Source organism: Amphiura filiformis, chromosome 9, assembly GCF_039555335.1.
Source record: "Amphiura filiformis chromosome 9, Afil_fr2py, whole genome shotgun sequence".
Lineage (NCBI taxonomy): Eukaryota > Metazoa > Echinodermata > Ophiuroidea > Amphilepidida > Amphiuridae > Amphiura > Amphiura filiformis.
The window spans coordinates 29,307,040-29,332,343 of record NC_092636.1 but is presented as its reverse complement, the minus strand read 5'-3'; the positions used below and the strand labels follow the sequence as shown (position 1 = coordinate 29,332,343).

At 35.3% G+C, this 25,304-nt stretch overlaps 1 protein-coding gene across 1 annotated transcript in view; it reads right to left on the bottom strand.

The window, feature by feature from the left end:
• Nucleotides 1-25,304, bottom strand: part of LOC140160421 (uncharacterized) — a 71,325-nt gene that overhangs the window by 23,009 nt on the left and 23,012 nt on the right. Inside the window, exon 18 of the mRNA XM_072183656.1 lies at nt 23,864-24,026. Within this exon, the coding sequence (XP_072039757.1) occupies nt 23,864-24,026 (163 nt within the window). The remainder of the gene's footprint in view (nt 1-23,863; nt 24,027-25,304) is intronic.

The window sequence follows — 25,304 nt, the reverse complement described above, 5'->3', positions numbered from 1 at the left end:
AAATCATTTCATAGTATCATACAGTGAACTTCAGGATAGACAACATTATATGTATAACAATAAATAAATGACATTTAGCTTTGTTGTAAAGTGATGACATGTAAAAGGTGTACAAAAGATAAAAATGAAAAGCAGATATACCAAAAGACAATTTAAAAAGAAATATATAGTTAGTAAAAGAAAAGGGAAAAGAAAAGAAATAAGGAATGAATTATCATTGTCAGTCTAACTAACTCAAAAATAAGATTTCAAACTTGGAAGATACTTTATAGTCGCTCCTCCATTATTTGAAGGTTGGTCTGAACCATGGACTTATGGAAAACATTTTAGCCTTTTAACTTCTAAATTGTTTATCTAAAGTGTATAAAAGTATACATACGGTATTTTGAATGGAAATTACCTCACGAATCCAGTGGTGACGTCAGATTAATTTACAAAATGCTCAATTTTGGAGAAAATCATCAACAAATTTTTTTTATGATTTTCGAAAACTAGGTATGAATTTTTTTTGAATTTTGACCATCTTTTAGAAATATTCGATAAAAATGGTTGAAATTTAACAGTTTTAGCCTAATTTAGGCAATACTGGTGTATATTTTTGTTTTTGACAGAAAAAAAAAAAGGCTCCTAGAGGTAAAGGAGCTGTACACGATAAGACCAAAATCTTACCTTTATTTTCTATAATGAATCTGTTAGCTTTAACGAAAAATTGAAAACATGCACAAAAATGAACACGTTTTAAATTGCCGTTTTGTATCAAAAGTGGCAGTAGCCAGCAATCAAACAACCCATATTTCAAATGTGATCATCTTTATTCCTGCAATTCATGCAGCTAGTAGTCATAATTAAGATACACCTTCATACACAGACTAATGAATATAGAATTCAAGAAACTGGAATTCTGCATTTTTAAAACATTCCATGGTTCAGACAAACCTTAAAACCAAACTACAGCCTAATTCTGATATTTGTGAAATTAAACACTGCTAGGTCGCTAAAAATCACAACTTTGGATGAATCATGATAGAGTATCAAGATATTACCACCTTTGAGGTAAAGATGCGGTCACGAAGCTAGCTAGCTCCCACATCTTCATCAATCTCCCAAATATTATGACAAACAACTTCCTTACAAATGATCTTATATCAATCATACTAAGATGGATATCATACCATACTTGGGGGAAAAAGTTCAAACATGCATGAAAACAACATAAAGAATTAAAGGTTACTCTGTACATTGTATATCTCACATCACCTGTAGCATGTTTGATATTAGGCCAAGAAAAAATAAAAACATGTTTCTAGTCAGGATTTGCAAAAAAAAAAAAAAAAAAAAAAAAGGTGGAGGGCTTTTTATTTATTTTTATCAAAAAATGGGTGTAGATACATGTACCATGTACCTTCATTTGGCCCTATATAAAGGAGGCCTTTTTCATTTTATTGTTCTTTCTGGTAGGTAAGACCCCTCTAATGATCACAGAAACTTGCAGAAGTGTTTCTTGTGTATTAGAAAGTCTATAGAAAGTATCTCAATGTCTTTTTTCAAAAGTTATAAATCAATCTAAAGTAAATAAATAAATAAATAAATAAATAATGAATGAATTAAATAAATATATTTAAATAACTTGAAGGAGCCTCAAAAAAGGAAGTGAAAAGATGTGAAAGATATTTTATTTTTTACTTGGCCTGAACTTATTAGGGACAGACACACAACAGCCAATCAGAGCTTGACTTAGTTTAGGCAGTGATTTAAAGCTTCATACATCAAGATTACTTGATAAATGTCACCTCATACAATTGGATAGTAACTTTAATGATACTATATATATGATCAGACTTTTACATGAGTATCCATACTTTTTCTGACCATTGAAAGCAACATACACTATTCATATTAGCCGGCAAATTTTCTTCAGCCACTTAACTTTTTGTTCTGCACTTCAGCAACTTGCCATAACAAAGAACTTCTTCCAAAATCTTCGTAAACTGTATGCGATTAGTGAAGCTGAAACTTATCCACATTAAGTTTCAATTTTTTGAACTTACGAAAAAGTAGCATTCTTCGACACTTTTGCAACTTCATTTTTAAGAAGAGAACACATTTGCGAGAACTTGTGCTTTTTAATACAGATTCTGAATTTCAACCAGACATCAGAGAGGTAAGTGTAGATCTTATTTTCTGTCTATTTAAGATAACTGATAACTACTCCCTATTCCAGAAGAATACAGCACTAGATAATTTTTTTTTTGAATAACCCTAACACATACTTAATCCAATGAAATCTATACAGGGAAAGCCATGCACTGAGTATGCATGCATCCCATGTGATGCCATGATACAATCACCCCAAGCCATATACACACAGAATCACTAGCTGGGCTAGCGAAACACCCGTGGCTACTGGTCCGTAATTCTGTGGTTGGCACATGAGGGATCTAAGGTTTGAATCCCAGGGGTACCAAGTGACTTGTTTGTTCATCTTCTTTCCTTTTTTCAGCCATGAGAATGATCATCCATGAAAAAAACCTGAAAAAGTTTGAAAAAGCCTGAAAAAGCGTGTGAAGGCCAAAACCGGCTGAAATTAAAAGAAAGTGTGGAAATTTGGACCACAAAAAAGTAGGAAATCCTGCAAAAGCAGGAAAATTCTCATGCCTGTTTTTTGTTTCTTCTTTCCCTTCCAATAGCAAAAAACCTTAGGGACCACAGCTAAATCCTAAACCTTTAGTTAGTCATAACTGGCAATGAAAGTCAAATTGTAGTAGTTGGTCAATATTTATGAGCCTTTAAGAGCTAAAAACATGCATTTTTAGGTCATTTTTTTGTATGCTGTGACAATCTAATCCAAAGACTTCCAGGCACAAAGACTATTCTGTTATTCAGATTTCCTTTTACAAATTAAGTGTACTGCTAGCCGTCCAGCGCGCATTGTTTTGCACAAGGTCCAATGCACATTCTTGATGTTGCGCAAATATGCGATGGTTAACGCTGTCGGACAAAATTATAACTTCTCTCATTCTTATTTTTGGAAACACATTTTCTAATCTTTCTTATAACCAATTATCAAAAATAACATCAATATTAAAATATTGGGCAAACTCATAACCTATACTCAGAATTTTGAATGCTAAGACTTAAATTGTAAAATAGTCATCATTTGACTTTTATTGCCACTTAGAACTACAATATTAGGAATTAGCTATGTATCATTTGGCAAAACAAGATAATATTTTTTTAATTCCAAAAAATTATTGCTGTATTTTTCTAGAATCAGGAGTACTTGCCTATCAAAAATGCCATTCATGTGTTAAAGGAGGATTTTGTGATCCTAGCATCCTCTTTTTATGACATTTTTCAGTAGATATCCACGAAAAAAGCTTAATTCCAAAATTTCAGTTGATTCCGAGTTTGCGGTTGTGAGTTATGCACGATTAAGTGTATTACACTGCTCCATAGACAATGTGTTGTAATTTCGTTCTGGTGCACCAGAACGAAATTCAAATTTAGCGATATTTTTGCTAAACTAATTAATCTGCAAGAAATATTTGGTACATAAACATTATGTAGCCAGAGGTATCCAGTGGTGTAAAAATCTCAACTTTTTTGGGAAAAGTGGGGGATGAGGCTGTGGATCACAAAATGCCCCTTTAATGTATTGGCTTGTATGAGCATAGAGTGTCATGTAGTTATTTTAAAACTGGGATTTTCATCGATCCAGAACAAAAGGTATAGAAATGTAATTTTAATGATAAGGGAAACCTGGATAACATATTTGAAGATCATGCTTTCAGGTCAAAACAATTTTAGTAGGCCTACACTAAAATGATATTTTAACTTACTGATAGTGATATTATAAAATTAAAATCAAAATCCTATACTTGTACTCTACTTGTCTTTTTTATGCCATCCAGTGGCGTAGTCAAGGGGAAAAGGATAGCCCCACCCAAAAGGTCTTGCCCCCTCTTGAACCCATGGAATGTTGGCTCTCCTGATATTTGAGATTTTTAGGCCTTTTTGCAATTTTTGTCAAATTTTCCCGCTTTGACTTCCCCTCTGAAAAAGTCCTAGCTATGCTAACGATGAGCAGTTTGATAGGCTATGTAAATGTTTTTAATTCATTGAAATGCTTGATACATTTAGGGGCCGTCCATAATTTTCGCCATTTTAAGTTATGCACAAAGCGTGCGTAAGAGGGGGAGGGGTAAACTGTTTCAATTTGTTACAACGTAACATTTTTATAATACGGAATGCCAACAGCAATTTTCTCTTTAGTATTTAATTTTGAGTCTATTTTGCACAGCGGTCATACTTGCTTAATCTATTTCATACCAGAATAGGCCTACATAAAGCATGTTTCCTATCCTGGAGGATGATCAATTGCTATTAACGTCCGTCATGAAACTGTTAAATGTATGTAGATTGTCACTGTTTGGCGAAAAGACATGAAGCCCAAAGTTAAATTGCAAGAACATTATACCAATAATATCCCCCCCTTTTGATGTGATACCGAGAGGTAGAAATGTAAGACTAGGATGTGCAACTAATTTGAGGTGCATTTTCAGTCATAGTAGTTTAGATTCGGGCTGCATTTTGATATATTGATGGCTCTTATTTTCATGAAAATATGGTTTAAGAAAGGACATTTCTCAACATTTTTCAAAACAATCTGTAAAAACATTTATCCAGGATTTAACAAATCTACCTTATCATAATTATTAGTGGGTTTTTAGCGGGTTCACCGTTGGACAAGTTTAGAACTGTTCTTAACTTGTTTAGAACTTCATAAACACCAGTACAGAGTATTTGGATATCTATTTATCAGTAGTACGCATGGGAAATTTTTCGCCATTTTATTTGTGCATAATTCAAGGGGGGTAAAAGGTTATTCACGCTTTTTGCGTAATCAAAAATGGCAAAAATTATGGATGGCCCTTAAGGGATCTAGAATGAGCGTTTATAGGCGTTTCGACAGTATTTTTTGTGGGACATGAGAGCACCTCAGACGTGTCGAATTGCATTCTGAATACTAAGCATGTCTTTCTGATATCAAATAATTTTCATTTTTTGAAATTCATGATTTAATACAAATTTTATGACAAATTATTAAAATTTTTCAAATTTTTGATATATAACAGTCCTCAAAGTAAATTTTATAAATCTAATGATATATTCTTAAAGTGTATGTGTACGTAGGTGGGAGAAAAAGCCGACGATCAATTGAAAATTTTGACCTTTCATATTGAAGATATGGATTTTTTCCCAAAAAGACCTAATTTGTTTTGGAAAAAAAAAAAAAAAAAATCCATATCTTCAATACGAAAGGTCAAAATTTTCAATTGATCGTCGGCTTTTCATCCCACCTACATACACTTTAAGTATAAATCATCAGATTTATAAAGTTTACTTCGAGTACTGTTAAATATCAAAAATATCAATTTTAATGATTTGCCATAAAATGTGTATTACATTGCAATTTCAAAAATCAAAATTATTTGATATCAGAAGGACATTCTTCGTATTCAGAATGCAATTCGATATGTCTGATGTGCTCTAATGTCCCACAATAAATACTGTCCAAACGCTCATACCCCTTCCCTTAATGCAGATAATAAAGCAGTGGCTAACATGAATAGTCCCTGTGAGAAGTCTTGTCCCCCTCTTTCCACCTTGTAATGCTCTTCCACCCTCTTCTATTTACCCTGAACCCAAATCTGCATGAAAGGAACAATCAAGTGGAGTATATCTTGGGTAAGAGATTGATGTATCGTTTACGTTGCCAATTTGTCCAAATCTAAAGTGCCGAAAAATAACGAGCATTTGCATTTTTCTTTCCATTACTGACATATTGTGAAATGCCAAATAGTGGAGGTATTAGTTCAGTATGTTGAAAATATTGTATCTGATGACCCCATGTTTACATTGGCTAAAATATATACTCGCTCAAAAGGATACTGCGATTCCAATTGAATAAAAACTGCAATTTTGTTAGATGCCACATTTGAAAGTTTTTGTGTAAACAGTTTCAATATATAGAAAACATTGCTTTTTAAAATTTAAACTCAAGTTTTTGCCTTCAATTTTAACAAGGCGGTTCTCGAACCACGAGTCTTGCCTGCTTTCCCGACCGCCTGCTTAAATTCTCGCTATTCGCAATAAAGGCGCCGCCAGCGGTTTTGCGATATAATCGTGATGTATCATGGGAAAAGGTCGACATCAAGTCCATTAATCGAATATTACCATGCTATTACATAGGAACACGTGACAATATTTTTTAGTTTGTCAAAATAAAGGTGTTACACGCGAATCGATACTCAATAATACTTAATAATGTGATTTGAAATGTGCACAATAAATTTTTTCTCTATCGATTTGCGTGTAATACCGTTATATTGACAAACTAAAAAACATTGTCACGTGTTCCTATGTAATAGCATGGTAATATTCGTATTGCGCGGACTTGGATGTCAACCTTTTCCCATGATACATCACAATTTTCCCATGATACATCACAATTACATCGCAAACCGCTGGCGGCGCCCTTATTGCGAATAGCGAGAATTGCAATTACATTTGGTAGAAGTAAATGAACCTGCAACAACCCAAGGTGACGCCGAAATGACCTTCCAAAAATTTGGCTCTAAATGTTGACTGTACCCACAAAGTTTCATGCCCATGCAACATTTTTCAGTAATTTGACCTCAGATGACCCCTGGGTGACCATGGATGACCTTGAAATGACCTTCCGAAAATTTGGCTCTAAATGTTGACTGTACCCATCAAGTTTCATGCCCATACAACAGTTTTTAGTAATTTGACCTCAGATGACCCCTGGGAGACCTCGGATGACCCTGAAATGACTTACCAAAAATTTGGCTCTAAATGTTGACTATACCCACCAAGTTTCATGCCCATATGCCAGTTACTAATTTGACCTCAGATGACCCCTGGGTGACCTTGGACGACCCCGAAATGACCTTCCACAAATTTGACTCTAAATATTGAATGTACCCAGCAAGTTTCAAGCCCATACAACAGTTTTTAGAAATTTGACCTCAGATGACCCCTGGGTGACCTTGGATGACCCCGAAATGACCTTTCAAAAATTTGGCTCTAAATGTTGACTGTACCCACCAAGTTTCATGCCCATATGACAGTTTTTAGTAATTTAACCTCAGATGACACCGGATGACCCCAAAATGACCTAAAAATCTAATCAGGTCGAGAACCTCTGGTCGTGCTACTCCCCACCAAGTTACGTCACTGTACCCCATACGGATCTCCAGATATTTTTTCACAGGGTATTTTGCTTGTTATCTTCTGCCTTATCCCCTTCCTCCCCACCCCCGTACTGTCCATCCTGCCCTCCAGCACTTTCCCCCATCACTGAGCAGCTCGACACACTTGCCCCTATCACTGTTCAAAATTGCAGCTTGATACATCAAGCATGGCGAAATACATAGCCTGAGAGCAACTTAATCCAAATTTAAAGAAAACATTTGACCTCAAATGACCTATATGGTGACCTTTGAAATGACCTTGAAATCATGTGACACAACTGCATAAAGAACTTCATACTTCACCTATGGCCCAAGTTTTCTTGCAATAGGATTTGAACTGTTAATCTGAGAGCATTTAATCAAAACTTTAACCAAATTGTCACATACACACACACACCCGGACAGACAGAAATAGTGATTACTAAGTCCCATCCTGAACATAGTTCAGGCGAGACAAAAACTGCTAATTACCAGACTTGTAGTGACTCGACTCGAGTTTTGGTGACTCGATGACTCGACTCGAGCCAAGGCGACTCGACGACTCGACTCGAGGGTTGATGACTCGATTCGACATTTGATGACTCGACTCGATGACTCGAGGCTTGTGACTCGAGTCACTGTGGCTGAATCGACATTTTAAAAATGACTCGAAAATATATAAATTATTTCTAATAATACCTGCATGTTTTGTTCCACACATCTCAGTGTATACTGTATTGTGATTCTTATATTTCACAAAGTGGGCTTACTATCTATCAGCATCTTTATGATACCCAGCCTCTCTCACATCCCTGCATACTTGGTGTATTGTATAGTAGTCTAGCACCAAACCCAGCTGTTCCATCTTTGCCCTCAGACCGGGGGTACTCAGTACAAATGACCATACGGGACGTGCCGCAAACATGGGTAACATTTTCGGCCTTCTGGTATATCAATGACCCCTTTTTCAAAGCCTATTTTGGTATATGAATGGGTCCTTTTTTCAAAATTTTCTCAATTTTTTCGGAAAACAGCCCAATTTTGCCTTAATATAGCCAAAATTTTCAAAATTTTCCCAAAATTTTAGGAAAATTTGTAAAAACTAAGAAAATTTTGGTTAATTTTGGCAAAAAATTTTAACTTTTTTTATATCAATGGGTCCAAATTTCTTGAAAAATTGGTATATTTATGGGTCCACTTCCAAAATCTCAGCGGCACGTCCCTACCAAAACCAAAGTTGAGAACCCCCCCGGGCCTCAGACACGAAGGGGACACTTACCGTTGTACTCAATGGGGCCATGGTGCATGGGGGAAATGATCACCAGCCATGTCATATAATAAATATACCTCTTTGTGAAACAATTCAAAAGTTTGATTTATTATCAGGAATACGCTCCCAAAAAATTACAAAAGGAAACGCACATTGGTGTTTTGTGATTTTTATGCGAGAAAATTGACTGGAACTGAAAGGTCCTGTACAATCCATTTGGGATGTTGTGAGCGCGTCCCCTTTGACAGTGTGAGAAATGGGTAAGTGCACTAGATGGAACAACCCCGACCGAGATAATTGTGTTGGGGTGTGTGTGTTAACTCGGTGCACATTTGTTCAATTTTGAAAAAAAAAAAATATTTAGAATTAAATATCACATGTAAGCTACAAAACATGTGCCACATGCTTGAACTTTTGTTTGGTAACAGCATAATCCCCACCCCTCAGACTGACTGATAAAATTGGGGGGATATGGCCCCACCCCTAACTGTTTTGTATTCAAGTGTAGTTTTCAACACATTAATCCAAATTTTCAGGCCGGCTTTAATAAATTAGGTAAAAAGTAAAGCTGAATAGGCCTATTTACATACCGGTAAATAAAATGGTAAACTGGGAAAACAATGCAACACATTTTCTTCTTCAGATTTCTGAATGGTAATTTTCTATTATTATGATTATTATTATCATTTGTATTATCATATTACTCATATCATTATTATATTTTTGATTATACCCCCCTCCCATTGAATACATTGCCCTTCATGTACATGTATGCTGTGTGCATCTTTGAGTTACATATGTCATGTCCCTAATGTGCCACACACACCAACACCTCCACATAAGTCTGCTGCCTGATCCATGTAAATACATGTAGTTTTTGAGAAATGTACCTGTGTAGGGGTGTATTCAGGTTTATTAAATTATTGTAATGGTGGTTGGGTTGAGTCTTTGAAGAGTATAATCGTGTATGGCTGTTGAGGTGAGTCTGTGAAGTGTCAACTGTGTGGGGTGGTGTGAGTTGAGGGGGGGGGGGCATTGTGTGACAAAAAGGTGTTATTTTCCTTGAAACTCTGCATAGTCCTACATTGTGGTAGTGTACATGTATATTATGGGATTGATTCCAAATTCTTACAATTCTTTGATAAAAGCCATAGCTTCCATTTTTTGACATGGACTCAGAAGGGAGGCGGGGCACTCAACTTTAGAAGTAAGTGTGGGTTCCATTCATTATAGTCAAATATACCTGATGACATCTTTTTTAAGTCGTACCCGATGATCTCTTTTATTTTTAGGGTCGGCTACCCAGTGACCCCCTTTGATTCTAGCATTTTATCATCAAGTTGCTATAAAATAATGCAGAACTTTCAAATTCTCTTATTTTAGCAAATTTGTATTGTACATTAAGCAAATCAGGAATCCCCCCAAACACACACTTTTTAGTGACTCGAAATGACTCGACAACATATATCTGACTCGACTCGACAGAATGGCCTGACTCGACTTGACTCGACTCACAACTTCAAATGACTCGACTCGACTCGGACTCGAAGGGCTTCATGACTCGACTCGACTCGAGACCTCAATGACTCGACTCGACTCGGACTCGACTTTCAGTGACTCGACTACAAGTCTGCTAATTACTATTCTGAGAAATGGGCCAATTAGTTTTACACAAGATTGAATAGGGATTATATACTAACTGTTTAACTGTTCATTAATGATTAAATAAACCTCTTTTTAATATTAAAGTACTTTCAAGGACTTTACACAGTCAAATACCATGAAATTAAGAATTTCAAAATTTGAATATTTTTATGGGAATGTCATCTTTAGAAGCTATAACTCAAAAACATGTCTGGTGACTTGTTCCAGGTTTTATTGGAGTGGGTCACATATGTTACACCTTTCAACTGATACCTTATTTGCAATGATTGGATCATTTTGAAATTTTGATAAGACAAGGTTTTGAGGCTTGACTACAGTTTAGCAGACAAAAGTGTGTAAAAAATATTTACATGTAGGGTGAAAATGAACATTGACAATCTTGGATTGAGACATTTCTAGTGTAACATTGTCTGAATTTTATGATTTTGGCAGTTAAAAAGCTGTACATTGTATTTTCTATCTTGGGTGACAACATTTTCTGTCAGATTTTGTTTGCATATTTTTCGAGTTATCTTGTCACAAAAATTGTGCAATATTGTCAAAAGTGAACTCTGAGAAATCAATGTTTTAGTAAAAAAAATTTAAAGTTATACACAAAACGTCCTTATATTTTAAAATGGTAAGACTTTCACGCTTGTAAAAGCTCTATCTGGTGCATGGTCTAATGGTCTTTTTGCACTAATGAATCTATGTCTGCTTTTAGTGCACCAAAAGTCAAAATAATTAAAAAATATAAGTGGCATTTTGACTGTAAAATTTTGTTTTGTTTACACCACATTTGCTGACGTTAACAACATACCGAATGCGACTTGACTGCGTTGGACAATGGACATACGTGCAGAGTTGCGCGCGTCACATGGATCGTAGCAGAATCAATCGCATCCCAGCATTTCTGACTCATTATTTCCGCCAATTTACTAAGCTGTCTTGAGCCATGTGACTTTTTAGAGTTGAAAAGAGTGAAATAAATCAAGCAAAAATACTAGTCGGGTTTTGATTGAGCAAACTTCAATCAAAACCAAAATTGTCATTGGCGTAATAAGCCCTGGGTTTTGTTGAAAAGGGTTTCATTGTCCTGTAGATCAATAAAAGGTGGAGCCATGCGTGTTGTGACATCAGGCCGACACCGTTGTGCATCCATGCCTTGTGTCGAGTCGCGTGCCAGTAGCCAATCATAGGCAGCGGTTCTGGAGTGTGGCTGTTTTCTCAGAAAATATTGCCGGGAAAATTCATAAGCTGTTTTGATACCATCCGAAGAGGTCAGGAAAATTTTAAAACCCACCCACCACTCCCTTTATGAAAAATATGATATTAAATGGCATTGTTTCTTTTGCTTTTTACCATTTTGTCCAATATATGAATCAAAATGGAGATACATTGCTGCATTTGAGCAAGTCATTGGGAATGTTTTCACATACTTAATATTTAATGTCAATTCCAAATTAGGCTGTTTGGAAATTGAATGGGGTTGTCCTAATTCGGAGAGGAGTGATGATTAGGTCCAAGCCAAATTATGCTGTTTGGGATTTGAAGTGGGTCGTCTCACTTCAGGACCGTAAATGGCATCAGATGATATAGCTGTCTGATTGCGTAAAAGGTATCAGATGATATTGCTGTCTGGATACATATATGATTGCTGTCTGATACATAAAGCTCAGATGATATAGCTGTCTGAAGTGATATTAAAAGTATTAGATAATATAGACAGTTGATTTCCTGTCAACTGTGTATACTCTCAGATAATACAGCCGTCTGAGGTGATATTAAATGAGTAATTGTTTAAGTCCTAGCCAAATTATGCTGTTTGGAGAATGGGACAGGTATCAGATGTTGTAGCTGTCTGATACATCTGAAGTAATATACATGTAAGAACCTCAGATGATATAGCTGTCTGAGGTGATACAAAAATGTATGTGATATTAAATTAAGTATGAAGAACACAGTTGACACTTGATCAACTGGGTAAATGAAAGGAAATAAAAGATTCGGATGGTAAAGATCCAGCTCCGGCAATAGTTGTGTTTGATCTACTTATTGCGTCCATAGGACAATAAATATTAGCAAGTTGTATTTGATCAGTTTCAAATGAAAGAATACATCTTAGGTTTGATAAATATCAAGAAATCTCAAATTTGGGTGCGGAAGAATATGTGCCTTCCATTACTCTGGCCTTAAGATCTATATACATTGTAGAAGACATAATTTACACAAATGCTGCAGCTACAATACAGAGGGGAGTACGGCAAGCTAGGGGACACAATCTTTCCCAAAATATTCACAGCTGCCATGGAACAAATTTTCAAACAACTAGATTTAGAAGAAAGAGGCATTAACATTGACAGAGAATGGACCGACCTGAGGTTTGCAGATGATGTAGCTCTAGTCTTACATCACCATCAGTTTAAGCTGCAGAGTGGATAATGAGAATGTAGGCAAAATATGCAAATAAGCCCATTAATAATCATAAATATGCAAATAACATGACACAAAACTATATACAGCACATTATACCACCATATCCGATCACCATACCAAGTTTGATATAATATTGGATGGCTGAGCATGATACCATAACATATCGGATGAGTCATAAAAATATCGGACGAGCCAACGGCGAGTTCGATATTTGTATGATGAATCCGATATGTTATGGTATCATGCGAAATAAGCCATCCAATATTATCATTATTAGGTTTTCTTAACTCCTAATAACCCTGAAAACATAATAATGAAGTTGATCGGTTATTGCATTTGAGCTGCAGAGTGGATTATGATATTTGCTTCCGCCCGGACAGACATGCAGCCAGCCAACATCCAGCCACACAGACAGACAACCATTTGGACATTAACATATAAGTCCCACAGATGTGTGGGGGCCAAAAACTGAATCAAAATGTACATGTATTGTCATAAGGTTAATAATAAAAAAAAGTTGTTTGATTGTCCTCATCCGACCAATCCCAATCTGGAAAAGAGTTTTGTTTTTGTTTTACTGTCTATAAGAATACAAATAGTTGTTTTTTTTTTCTTCAAAATGTTTGACATCCTAAAAAGTTTCTCAGTTTCTTTACACTTCTAAACTGTTTTAAAAACATGAAAGAAGTGGTACACAGTAAAGAAATATTCCAATTCACACCTATTTGGGCTACTGAAATAAAATAAACATGTTGTGGCTCATATTGTCTTTAAAAAACAAACAAAAACAAAACAACCCCACCAAAATATAATGATAAAAACAATTTGACCAAACGACCCTACCCCTTGGAAGGGATTTATGGACAAACAATTTTTTTGGGAATTAGTTACTTTTAGTGACATGTTTATTAGCATGTGCAAGGATCTAAAATGGTTTTTCCTTTTCATCTCCAGTCACAACATGTACACATCTCTATCAGCCATCGCATCCCTGCTCCTTATTGTGTCTAGTCTCCAGTTGAGTGTCATAGCAAAGAAAAAACCAAAACCACCACCAGGAGGAGGATCAGGAGAGTGTAATGCCTGCTGCCAAGGCCCTGTAGGCATTCCCGGCGAAAATGGCAACAACGGCTCCCCAGGCAACAACGGCGTACCCGGCCGAAATGGCGATAAAGGCCAGAAGGGCGAGATGGGTGCCGACCCATCAGAACCAAGAAAATCGGCTTTTACAGTCACAAATATAGGTCCTCAAACTGTAGCTGGAGGCCAAGTGCTACCATTTAACACAGTAGAATTAAACCTTGGCAATGATTTTGACACGGAAAGTAACAAGTTCACATGTCAATACCCAGGAGTCTACGATTTTCATACACCATTGCAGGTAATGAAGCCAGTCACCAGCCATGGATTGAATTGGTCAGAGATGGTACACAGATTTGCGCCGCATTTGTTCGTGATTCTGTGGATGATTTTCAGCAGTCATCAAATACCGTTGTGCTGAAGCTGCAGAAAGGCAATCGGGTGTGGCTACAGAGTTATCCTAGCGGTACACGTACAGTATATAGCGGCCATAACAAATTTAGCACCTTTTCTGGATTCCTCCTTTATTGAACATGAGTGAAAAGTTTAAGGATATCTGGCCTATAGTCATGTAGTATATCCTACTATATATATTTGCTATTGCAAACTGTACCGCGTTGGACATAAGACATTTTGTATGCATAGCATTATCAGCTTTCACTACTTGATTTTTGCTACCTTTACACACTTCACTGTATAAGTCTATGGCATAAAATTGCTACACATTTCAAAAATAATTATGTGACATGATTAAGGGGAATGAGTCACATGTCGACCCTGGTCAAAAACGAGTTTTACGCATGTTTCTAAAAAGGACATTTAGAGCTTTCAGAAACTGAAAACCCCATGTTGATAAAACGTTTCTTTTTCTTTGCGAAGTTACGTCAATTTATCAATTGCTGAAAACAATATAAAACAAAAGAATTTTAACACTTTCTTTTCTAATATCTCAAAATCAATATTAGCGACATCCGACTCATTCCCCTTGATCATGTCACATATGTGACACGATCTGGTCCATGGGGCCAAAGGAGACATTTTGAAAATTAAGTTACTGTAATTATTACATTATACATACAATAGGCTATCATTTACTGAAAACACCAACGGTCTAGCATAATTGGTTCTAAAGTTATGAAGTTTTTGATGTCTATTTTCTTATGTATTTTATTGTTTTTTTACTCCATATTTTTACCTTTATCTCAGTTTCAAATTTGCCGCCTTTGGCCCCCATGGACCAGATCGTGTCACATTTGTGCAAACATGAATACAATGTAGATACATGCATCCTCTATATTTGCATATCCATATGGGTGATCATTGACTTCCCGTGAAGTTCGAGTTTGGCAGCGCATTATGAAGACTATCGCCGGACTGAGGTTAGGTCCATGCAGAAGGCGATCAATATAACATCCCTGGATTTATTTATAATCCACAATTATTGACTTTGTAGACTTTTTGTAACATCTTAATCACTATGTGACCATCCAGCACAACTGAGACCGGATGTCGCCAGTGCCACTATTGAGATATGCTCAGTGAACTTAACAATAAACAATAGGAAACAAAGGATTTATTGACTGTTTTATTGATTTTCACTACTTAAATGTCAAGTACTATAGACATGATATACATCATTTTAAAGCTAATTTCAAGCAGAATATTTTGGTTGAATATCTCAAAAATGATGATTGGCGACTTCAGGGCTCAGTTGTGCTGGATGGTCACATATGATGAAAATGAAATATGGTTCTGATAAAAAAAAAGACAAAGGCTTACTTGATCAATTTGGCCATGTTATATGCCATGAAACATTCAACAAGTTGGATGCAAAGGTAAAGGCACAGTCAAATTAAATTTTGGCAGTGGAATTAGAAATATAAGCTTTATGATTAATGATTTTAAAACCATTTTATAAGAAGGTGATTATAATTAAGCACCAGAGCCAAATTTGTTCGATCTTTGCTGCTTCAATGCTTATTATTAATGAACAATCAACTAATTAATCAAAAGTAATGGTAAAATTATATTAGACAATTCATTACAAATAAAGATTTTAATGTTAAAACAATTAATAACAGCTAATCAATCGATATTTCATAAATAATAAGGATCGACAAAGCATCTATCCTCGATCTAAAAACAAAAACAAACTAATTTGGTTCTATGTTTTAAAATTGTAAATTCAAATATTGTTCTCATATTTTTACAAATGTATGTGCTTTTAATTTCATGTTTTGTAAAGCGCCTTGAGTTCTTTTGATGTAATTGCGCTATATAAGAAATAAATATTATTATTATTATTATTATTATTCTATTATAGCCTGAAGGATACCCAAAAGCGATGACTTCCTGTAAACATTTTGAGTCATTGCTGACCCCCTCCCTTCCCATCTGTAACGGAACTGAAATAACATTGAGCATAGGAGAAATGAAATCAGCTAGCATTTAGCGGCCTATTTTTGACAATTTTTGTAAACTTCCCTTGAAAGTTGCCTGTTGCCCCCCCCCTCTAAAAAAAAGTTCTGGCTATATATGCTATCAACTTGCACCTGCACAGCTTGTTTAAAAAGTGCTGGAAAACGACAAACATTTGCACTTTTCTTGCCAATATCATGAAGTGCCAAAGAGCGGAGGTATTAGTTCAATATGTTCGGAAAATATTTTATCTGAGGACTCCATGATATGTTTACATTGGCTAAAATAAGCTGTATATTTGCTCAAAAGGATACTGTGATTCCAATTTGATAAAAACTGTGATTTTGTTAGAAAGCTTTTAATATGAGTAAAGAAGAGTAATAAATATAAAAAACATTTTTTTGTTGTAATTCAAACTCAAGTTTCTGCCTCCGATTTTAATAAAATTGCAATGCATACAAATTTAGATTTAAGAATTTAAGTTTCTAGTTTGCTTTATTTATACTACTGTCCAGTATTCCAAATTATTCTACTAAGTTTAATTTATATTAATATTTAATTTCAAATACTAGTAGCCATTCATTACATGATTTGCTTTTTGGACAAAATGGGTTCAACCCAATGCTAGCAAAGGGGGTAGGCCTATTTGATTGTCATTTTTTGTCTTCATATCAGTGCATAATCAGAATGTTTTAATGTTGAGGATATGTACTTTTAAAAGATGGTCAAACAATTTAAAATTGCAAATTAGCAACTACATACAATGCGTTGATGTGCATCAAAATGACAAAAAATGGCAATGGTCACCTTTGTACAGTATTTTTGTGGGACCTAAGAGCACATCAGACATGTACCAATTCTGATATCAAATAATTCAGATTTTTTGAACCTCATGATAAAATACAAATTTTATAACAAAATTAAACTATTAACAACTGAAAATTTTGACATAACAGTCCTTTATAAATCTAATGATATAAAGTGTATGCAGCTGGGAGGAAAAGCTGACCATCATAAGAACAATTTTGACTTTTCGTATGATACATTAAGTTTCATAAAAGACCTAACATTGTTAGGTCTTTTATGAAACTTCATGTAAATCTTCAATATGAAAGAAAAGTCAAATTTTTCATATTCAAACATGTACTTTTCTACAATATACATGTATGTGCTCATAGAAGTGCTGGGACATTCACCACAGACATCTTTGGGCAACATCACCAATCATTGGTCTTTTTATCACATTAAACCATCATTCTTATCATCTATAATTAGTTATTAGAGAATCTGTTAGGGGTTGGACGTATGTGTACAGTAGGGCGTGGCCAAAAAACACTTTTCTCAGATCATTTTGGAAGTCTCGGAGAATTTTACTAGATAACTACTAGCGTGCTGAAATATCAGTAAAATCCGAGCATATTTCTTTCAGGAAGTAGACTTTCACAAAATCCATACTTCTTTGCTATTTTTTATTGTATAAACTCTATTGTAGAGAAAGCAGTAGGAACAACCTGGGAAAAGAAGGCATTAAGCTGCAGATCTCAGCCAATATTTTCCATAATTAAACACATTGAAACCTTTAGTTTGGACCATCTAGAAGATCACCAGATAGCATGTGCTGTAGTCTCAATTACCATTATTTGCTGCTATTAGACAGGTGTGTGTAGTTAAATATTGATGGTATTCAAGTTGCAAAATAAGGGGTAGGGGTATTATGGAGCATATTTTCCCAGTACTCAGTCAAGTTTTACAATTTGTTGTATACATTTGAGCTGCAGTATTACCACAAATATTATGATTTTCAGGCAGTCATGTCTTGACAAGAGGTCAAAAGGTCACATGGCCTTGAAAAGCCAGCAAACTCATGCATGTGCATGCCGGGTTACAAAGGGTATAACTATAAAATGGTTTGAAAAATCGTGACATAAAATATTCTAACATTTGAAACATTATCCAACTCTGAGACGAATATACCTAAAGGTATATATTCGTCTCAGATTCAACTGTTGAAAAAATGTTTTGTTGAATGTATTCATGATCTGTAACCCAACATTTGAATATTATTAAAACATTTTGAATAAGCATTTGAAAAACATTTGTGTTTGCTGGATAACCACCGCCCTAAAATTTACTTTTTGTGCTTTTGCAGTTCATATCCATGCAAAAAAATACCCAAACTCTGAAAGTTGACAGAGTGAAACCGGGGTAATGCTCCATAATACCACCCCTACCCTTTAATTTATATTAGCAACACTAATAATCATAGATATTTACTTACTGTACGGAACAACAACATGTTGAGACTACTTTTACCTGGTGTTGTTTTGGAGGGGCCAAACAAAGTACCCAAAGTGTTTATTGGTTATGATAGTATGATGTCACCTGAATGCCTATTTTATCCAAGTTGTTCCTACTGATTCTTTATAGAATTATTCTGTCGGTCGGACATCCGGGCTATCTCTAGTCTCGGGCCCAAACTGCATGTGGCTCACGGTTTGTTGTGAACAACAGAAACCGGCTGTGAAGGAGGCTACATAGCGATGTTGCTGGAGTGACATTCAATTTCGGAAAAAGCGACACTTTCGACCATGGAATTTAATTTTAAGTTTGTCAGTATATAAACGGTAAATCAAGTAAGTTTCTTTCACTCTGAAGACTTAGAAGCGGTTGTTTGATTCCACTGACTATTTGCGATCGAAATTTACATTACACCAATGACAGAAATCATCAACAAAAATCGAATCAGGGACTTGTTTTCACTCGAACATCATCAACCGGAAGTGACGTGACACGGACCGACAGAATACAGCCCAAGTAAGTAGGGATTTTGTGAAAGTTTACTGCCAAGGTGAAACATGCTCCAAAATTTAGATTTTATTGATATTTCAGCACAATAGTAGTATGTACCCTAGTAAAATTCTCCAAGTTCCAAGTCGATCGTAGCACTTAAAATTTTTTTTTTTTGCTACACCCTAAGGGGTCAGGCGTGTCTCCTGCAAATTGGGAAAAAAGTGTACAAGCGATACTTATGTTATGAATCACAACTATCTGCATCTTATCAGACTTGTAAGTTTGGTAGTGTGTTTTAGCATTTTCAAAAACTTTTCGATGATAAGCTTGTTTCCATGGTAACTTGCTCATCATTTCTCGAAAGTATGATGTGCAAAATTATCTGTTTCAACTGATACCTGATTTGCAATAAACCATTTTGAATATTTTGACAGTTTACTAGTTTATGGAATTGCCCAGTGTAAACATAAACAATGCGATTTATAAAGCACCTTTTACAAAAGTAAGCAAAGCGCTAAAAGAGAGAAAGACAAGAAAGGAAAAAAAAGAGTAAAAAAAAGGAAAAAAAGTGTAATACTGTTGGATGACTGATTAAAAAGAAATGGGCCAAAAACTTTCCAGAATATACATGTATGATTCTCTATTAGAAACACCATCCCAAATGACAAAAAGGACATTAACACCACAGAATCATCAGTCAGTAGACCAACAGCATATTACACTGCTGGCGACGGAGAATGAAATATTTGGTTTAAAAAAACGAGTGTTGTTGACCTGTTTTAAATCTACTTAACTGAGCTATTTCAGTTTAAAAATTGAACCCAAATGTATTGTCATCATGGTCATAACATAAATAAATAAGTGTTTCATTTTCTTCATCTGACCAACCCTAATCTGGAAAAAAGTTTTGTTTTTGTTTTACTGTATAAAAAAAGAAGAAAAAAGAACACCAACCATTATTATTTTTCCTGGCCTAATCAGAGTGAATTAGTTACTTTTTGTGAAATTTTAAGTTGTACATGTATGTGCAAGGATCTAAAATGGTTTTTCCTTTTCATCTCCAATCACAGAAGCAACATGTACACATCTCTACCAGCCATCGCATCCCTGATCCTAATTGTGTCTAGCCTCCAGTTGAGTGTCATAGCGAGGAGACCAAAACCAGCACATCACGGGGGAAAATCAAAACCACCAGGAGGAGGATCAGGAGAGTGTAATGCCTGCTGCCAAGGCCCTGTAGGCATTCCCGGCGAAAATGGCAACAACGGCTCCCCAGGCAACAACGGTGTACCCGGACGAAATGGCGATAAAGGCCAGAAGGGCGAGATGGGTACCGACCCATCAGAACCAAGAAAATCGGCTTTTACAGTCACAAATATAGGTCCTCAAACTGTAGCTGGAGGCCAAACGCTACCATTCAACACAGTAGAATTAAACCTTGGCAATGATTTTGACACAGAAAGTAACAAGTTCACGTGTCAATACCCAGGAGTCTACGTATTTTCATACACCATTTCAAGTAATGAAGCCAGTCACCAGCCATGGATTGAACTGGTGAGAGATGGTACACAGATTGCCGCCGCATTTGTTCGCGATTCTAGGGATGATTTTCAGCAGTCATCACATACCGTTGCGCTGAAGCTTGTCAAAGGCAATCGGGTGTGGTTACGTAGTTATCCTAACGGTACACGTACAGTATATAGCGGCAATAACAAATTTAGCACCTTTTCTGGATTCCTCCTTTACTGAACATGAGTTGAACAGTTTAAGGATATCTGACCAAGTATGTGCTACTATATATTTGCTATTGCAAACTGTATAATAAAGCTCAGATACCGAACATAACTCTATTAAATGCTTTTTCTATTTTCAAACGCCCCATCTTTTTTCAAAGAAAAGTGATTGAAATGCAGATATATTCATCCCCTTATAGCATGTATGCATCATAAGCTTAAAACTGGTATGTCATGATCGTGAAATTGCATTGATAAATCCTATTCAAACTTATATTTCCACCCAATTCATCACCACATTATAGTAGAATGTTTATAAATTGAACTAAATAAATCGCATTCTTGCATAAACATGCATTTACAGATCTAATTGCATATACAGTACATGTATTTTCTGTATGGGCAGAATCATGTTAAATTTCAAACAGGTGGTGGTATTTCACAAATTCTGGAAGTTTTGAGAGTGTTTTCGTTGAAAATTCACTTCTAATAAACATCTCCCTTTTCTAAAATGAAACGTGCGGGGTGTTTAATACAGTAAGTACGGTCATAGAATTGCACTGTCTACTAATACCGTAACCACCCGGGTATAAGCCCACCCCCTATTTTTCAAAACATTCTGGGAACAAGGGTGCACTCGGCTATAAGCCCAGTACTAAATTTTGGCTAAGTTCTTAAATCAAATCAATGCTTTTCTCTCACATTTAAGAACAAATAAAAAAAAAAAAATCAGTTGATAATTAACATATTCTACACTTATAATTTTAAGAAATTTACATAGTTCTTAACAAAGTTCTTAAATCAAATCAATGCTTTGCTCTCATATTTAAGAACAAATAAAAAAAATATCAGTTGATAATTAACATTCCACACTTATAATTTTAAGAAATTTACATAGATGATAGAAATTACTGGTACATTGGGCATATACAAATGGGGGGTGATTGTTCTTATTTTTAAATTCAAGCACCAGCCCTTCCCCGGTTATAAGCCCACCCCCATTTTTGAAGTGAAATCTGCCATCTAGGGGGGTGGGCTTATACCCGAGTGGTTACGGTATATGCAAACATGAATAGATGCATATGCATCTTCTATATATGGATATATCCTACATGTCCTCCATTATGGGTGATCAGCGACTTCCCGTGAAGTTGGAGCTTGGCAGTGCACTATGAAGACCATCGCCAGACTGAGGTTTGGTCCATGCAGAGGGCAATCAATATACATGTAACATCCCTATAATTATTGACTTTGCAGACTTACCAAAATTAACAAACTTAACAAAATAGCAAAAACACTCTGCTTTGGATTTATATGCAACTTATATCGTTACCTTTTTGTAACATCTTAATATACATGTATGATGAAAATGAAATATGGTTCAGAAAAAAAAAGACAGACAAAGGCTTATTTGATCAATTTGCCCATGTCATATGGCATGAAACATTCAACAAGTTGTATGGAAAGGTAAATGTAAAGGCACAGTCAAATTAAATTTCGGCAGCAGAATTAAATGTTTTAAGATTAATGATTCCTAAACCATTATATAATAAGAACCAAATTTGTTTGATCCACCGTTGATGCTGCTTTGATGCTCGCTATATAATGAACAATCAATTAATTAATCAAAAGTAATGGTAAAATTATACTAGATAATTCATTACCGGTACATACAAAGAATAAATGTTATAACAATTAATAACAGCTCATTAACTGACATTTCATAAAAAATCAGGATTGACCAAGCAATGCTTGATTGAAAAAAAACCAACAACAAGCTAATTTGGTCTATTGCCTTCAGATCTCACACCACCAAATCAGAGTCCCATAGAGATATGTGCTAAATTTGCCTTAAGAAAACATCATTTTTTCTTCACAGGAGCGACTCAGTTTTAAGCGACAGCTATGATGGTTGAAATCAGCCTTTGCCTGATCCCTCTGGCTGGGAAAAAAATAAAGGTTGACCGTCATTATTTTTTACGACTGGCCCTCAAAGTCTACAATGTCTGGGAATTTCCTATTTTTCAGGCAAAACCCTGCCAGTGTTTCTGTAAAGAAAAGGCTGCTTAAAATCATTAAAAGTTATTCGATCTCTCCCATCTGTGGTACACTAGCTTGCAGGAATTAATATTACTATAATCATGACCAATCCAAATTTGGCTAAAATTATGCAAATTTCTGCTCATTTTAATGCTTAAATTGAGAATGCATGGGTTTTTCTGAGAAGTGAAATTAAGGGCGCACAACCATATAATTCTATTTGGTGGTGTGAAATCTGAAGGATACTCAAAAGTGATGACGTCCTGTAAACATTTTATGTCATAGATGACCTCCGCCCTTACCATCTGTAGCAGAACCACCGAATTGGGGCAAAATAATATTGATCAATGTGATGAGCATAGCGGAAATGAAATCAGCATTTAACCCCTCCTTCCCTAATAAATATAGGATGTCATCAATCTTTTTAGTTGATAGCAAATAAATGAAGCTTTTATTTTATGGTAAAAAAAAAAGGTTTATGTGTTAAATTTTCATATGTCCAAGATTTGTGTATAATGTGCACTTCAAGTAGGATCCCCAAACACTTTTTGAAATAAATGGAAAACATATTTTTTACGAAATGTAAAATGGTATGTGTATTGTGTAGCCTTATTTGTTTTACACATCTGGAACAACTTATAGCATCACACATCATTGTGTTTTGTTTAATTATGTAAAAAAAGAAGCCAATTTAAAAGTTACATCTCAGTCCATAGGAGTCAATTCTCATACAATACGGTCCCAGATAAGTCGTCTGAAGATATGGCTAGTGAACACTACACATAGTAAATATTCATGTGAAACATATTTTGGCATTTTGTAAAACCCCTTTTTTCATTTTCAGCCAATTATAAATGATCTCAAATGACATTTGACATCAGTATGTGACCTTGAACACCACCAATAGATGGGGGTTTCCATATAGTGCAGCTATGACCCAAGTTTTGCTGCAAGAGGATTTGAACTGTTCATATGATATGAGACCCAAAAGCAAAATGCCTTACATAATTGTTAACGGGCAATGACGGACACACACATACACACTGGACGGACGGACACGCAACTTGTGATGCCATATGGTCTTTTCCTTTGGAAGACCTAAAAACGATCTGTAAATATTTTAAAAGCAGTTAATTTTCAACCAAGCTAGATTCAGTACAAAACTGAACTTTTTTAAATGTACAGTATCTACAAACCTGTTTGTCTTGATTGAAGTGGGGTGGCAAAGTGTAACCTATCACGGGGGTGCCCACCCTGTGCTTGATAGGTGGGAATCCTAGGTGGCCCTGGAGGTGATGAGTGAATGGCTTCTGGATTGGTTACACGATACTGGAAATTCTGATATGTCTGCTCCAGATTCTGAACAAAATAGAAGAAAATAAAAGTATATTCACTAACTTTATTCAAAATTAAATTTGTATCCTACTACATATAATTATAAATCCTCTATCATGTATTTGAAGTATGTTGAGGAAAACATGTGCCTACAAGATCTTACAACACTATTTGGCCTTTTTCTTTGTACAGCAAGATTTCTTATAATAAGTAATTGATGGCTGTGTTGTGCATATACATTGTGGTTGGTGCACTTATTCTTGATTACAGCATAATTATGCAGCAACTCTACACAATAATTTATGCCAGTGTTGGCAATAACTGAAAATAGTGGCCAACAGCCAAAGTCCCTCTTAGTGCCCTGTGGGTCAACCCAAATACTCTGGCCTAATTTGGACCGACAGTGGATTGGATTTTTAAAAATTTTAAAAATTTACGGGTCAGGACAGATCGGTTAAGGGATCTGGAATGAGCGTTTTGAGCGTTTCGACAGTATTTTTTGTGGGACATGAGAGCACATCAGACATATCGTATTGCATTCTGAATAAGAAGAATGTCTTTCTGATATCAAATAATTTTCATTTTTTGAAATTCACGATATAATAAAAATATTATATATAACAAATTATTAAAATTTGATATTTTTCACATTTTTGATATATAACAGTCCTCAAAGTAAATTTTATAAATCTAATGACATATTCTTAAAGTGTATGTAGCTGGGAGGAAAAGTCGATGATCAATTGAAAATTTTGACCTTTCATATTGAAGATATGGATTTTTTTCCCAAAAAGACCTAATTTTTTATGGTGTTTTGGGGAAAAAAAAATCCATATCTTCAATACGAAAGGTCAGAATTTTCAATTGATCGTCGGCTTTTCATCCCACCTACATACATACACTTTAAGTATAAATCATCAGATTTATAAAGTTTACTTCGAGTACTGTTAAATATCAAAATGTGTATTATATCATGCTAATTTCAAAAATCAGAATTATTTGATATCAGAAGGACATTCTTCGTATTCAGAATGCAATTTGATATGTCTGATGTGCTCTAATGTCCCACAATAAATACTGTCCAAACGCTCATACCCCATACCTTAATATACCAACTGTGTCATACATTCTATATCAATTCATTTCTTTCACAGTGAGTCTGGTCTATTATGAGCTGATCAAAGTATAATTGTTTTTAAGCATTATTTAACTCCGGTTTGGTGTGAGGGTATCCTTTAATTGTTCACCCTGTGATATAGCATATTAAACAGTGTGGATTATTATCTGTCTGCTAAGACAAAG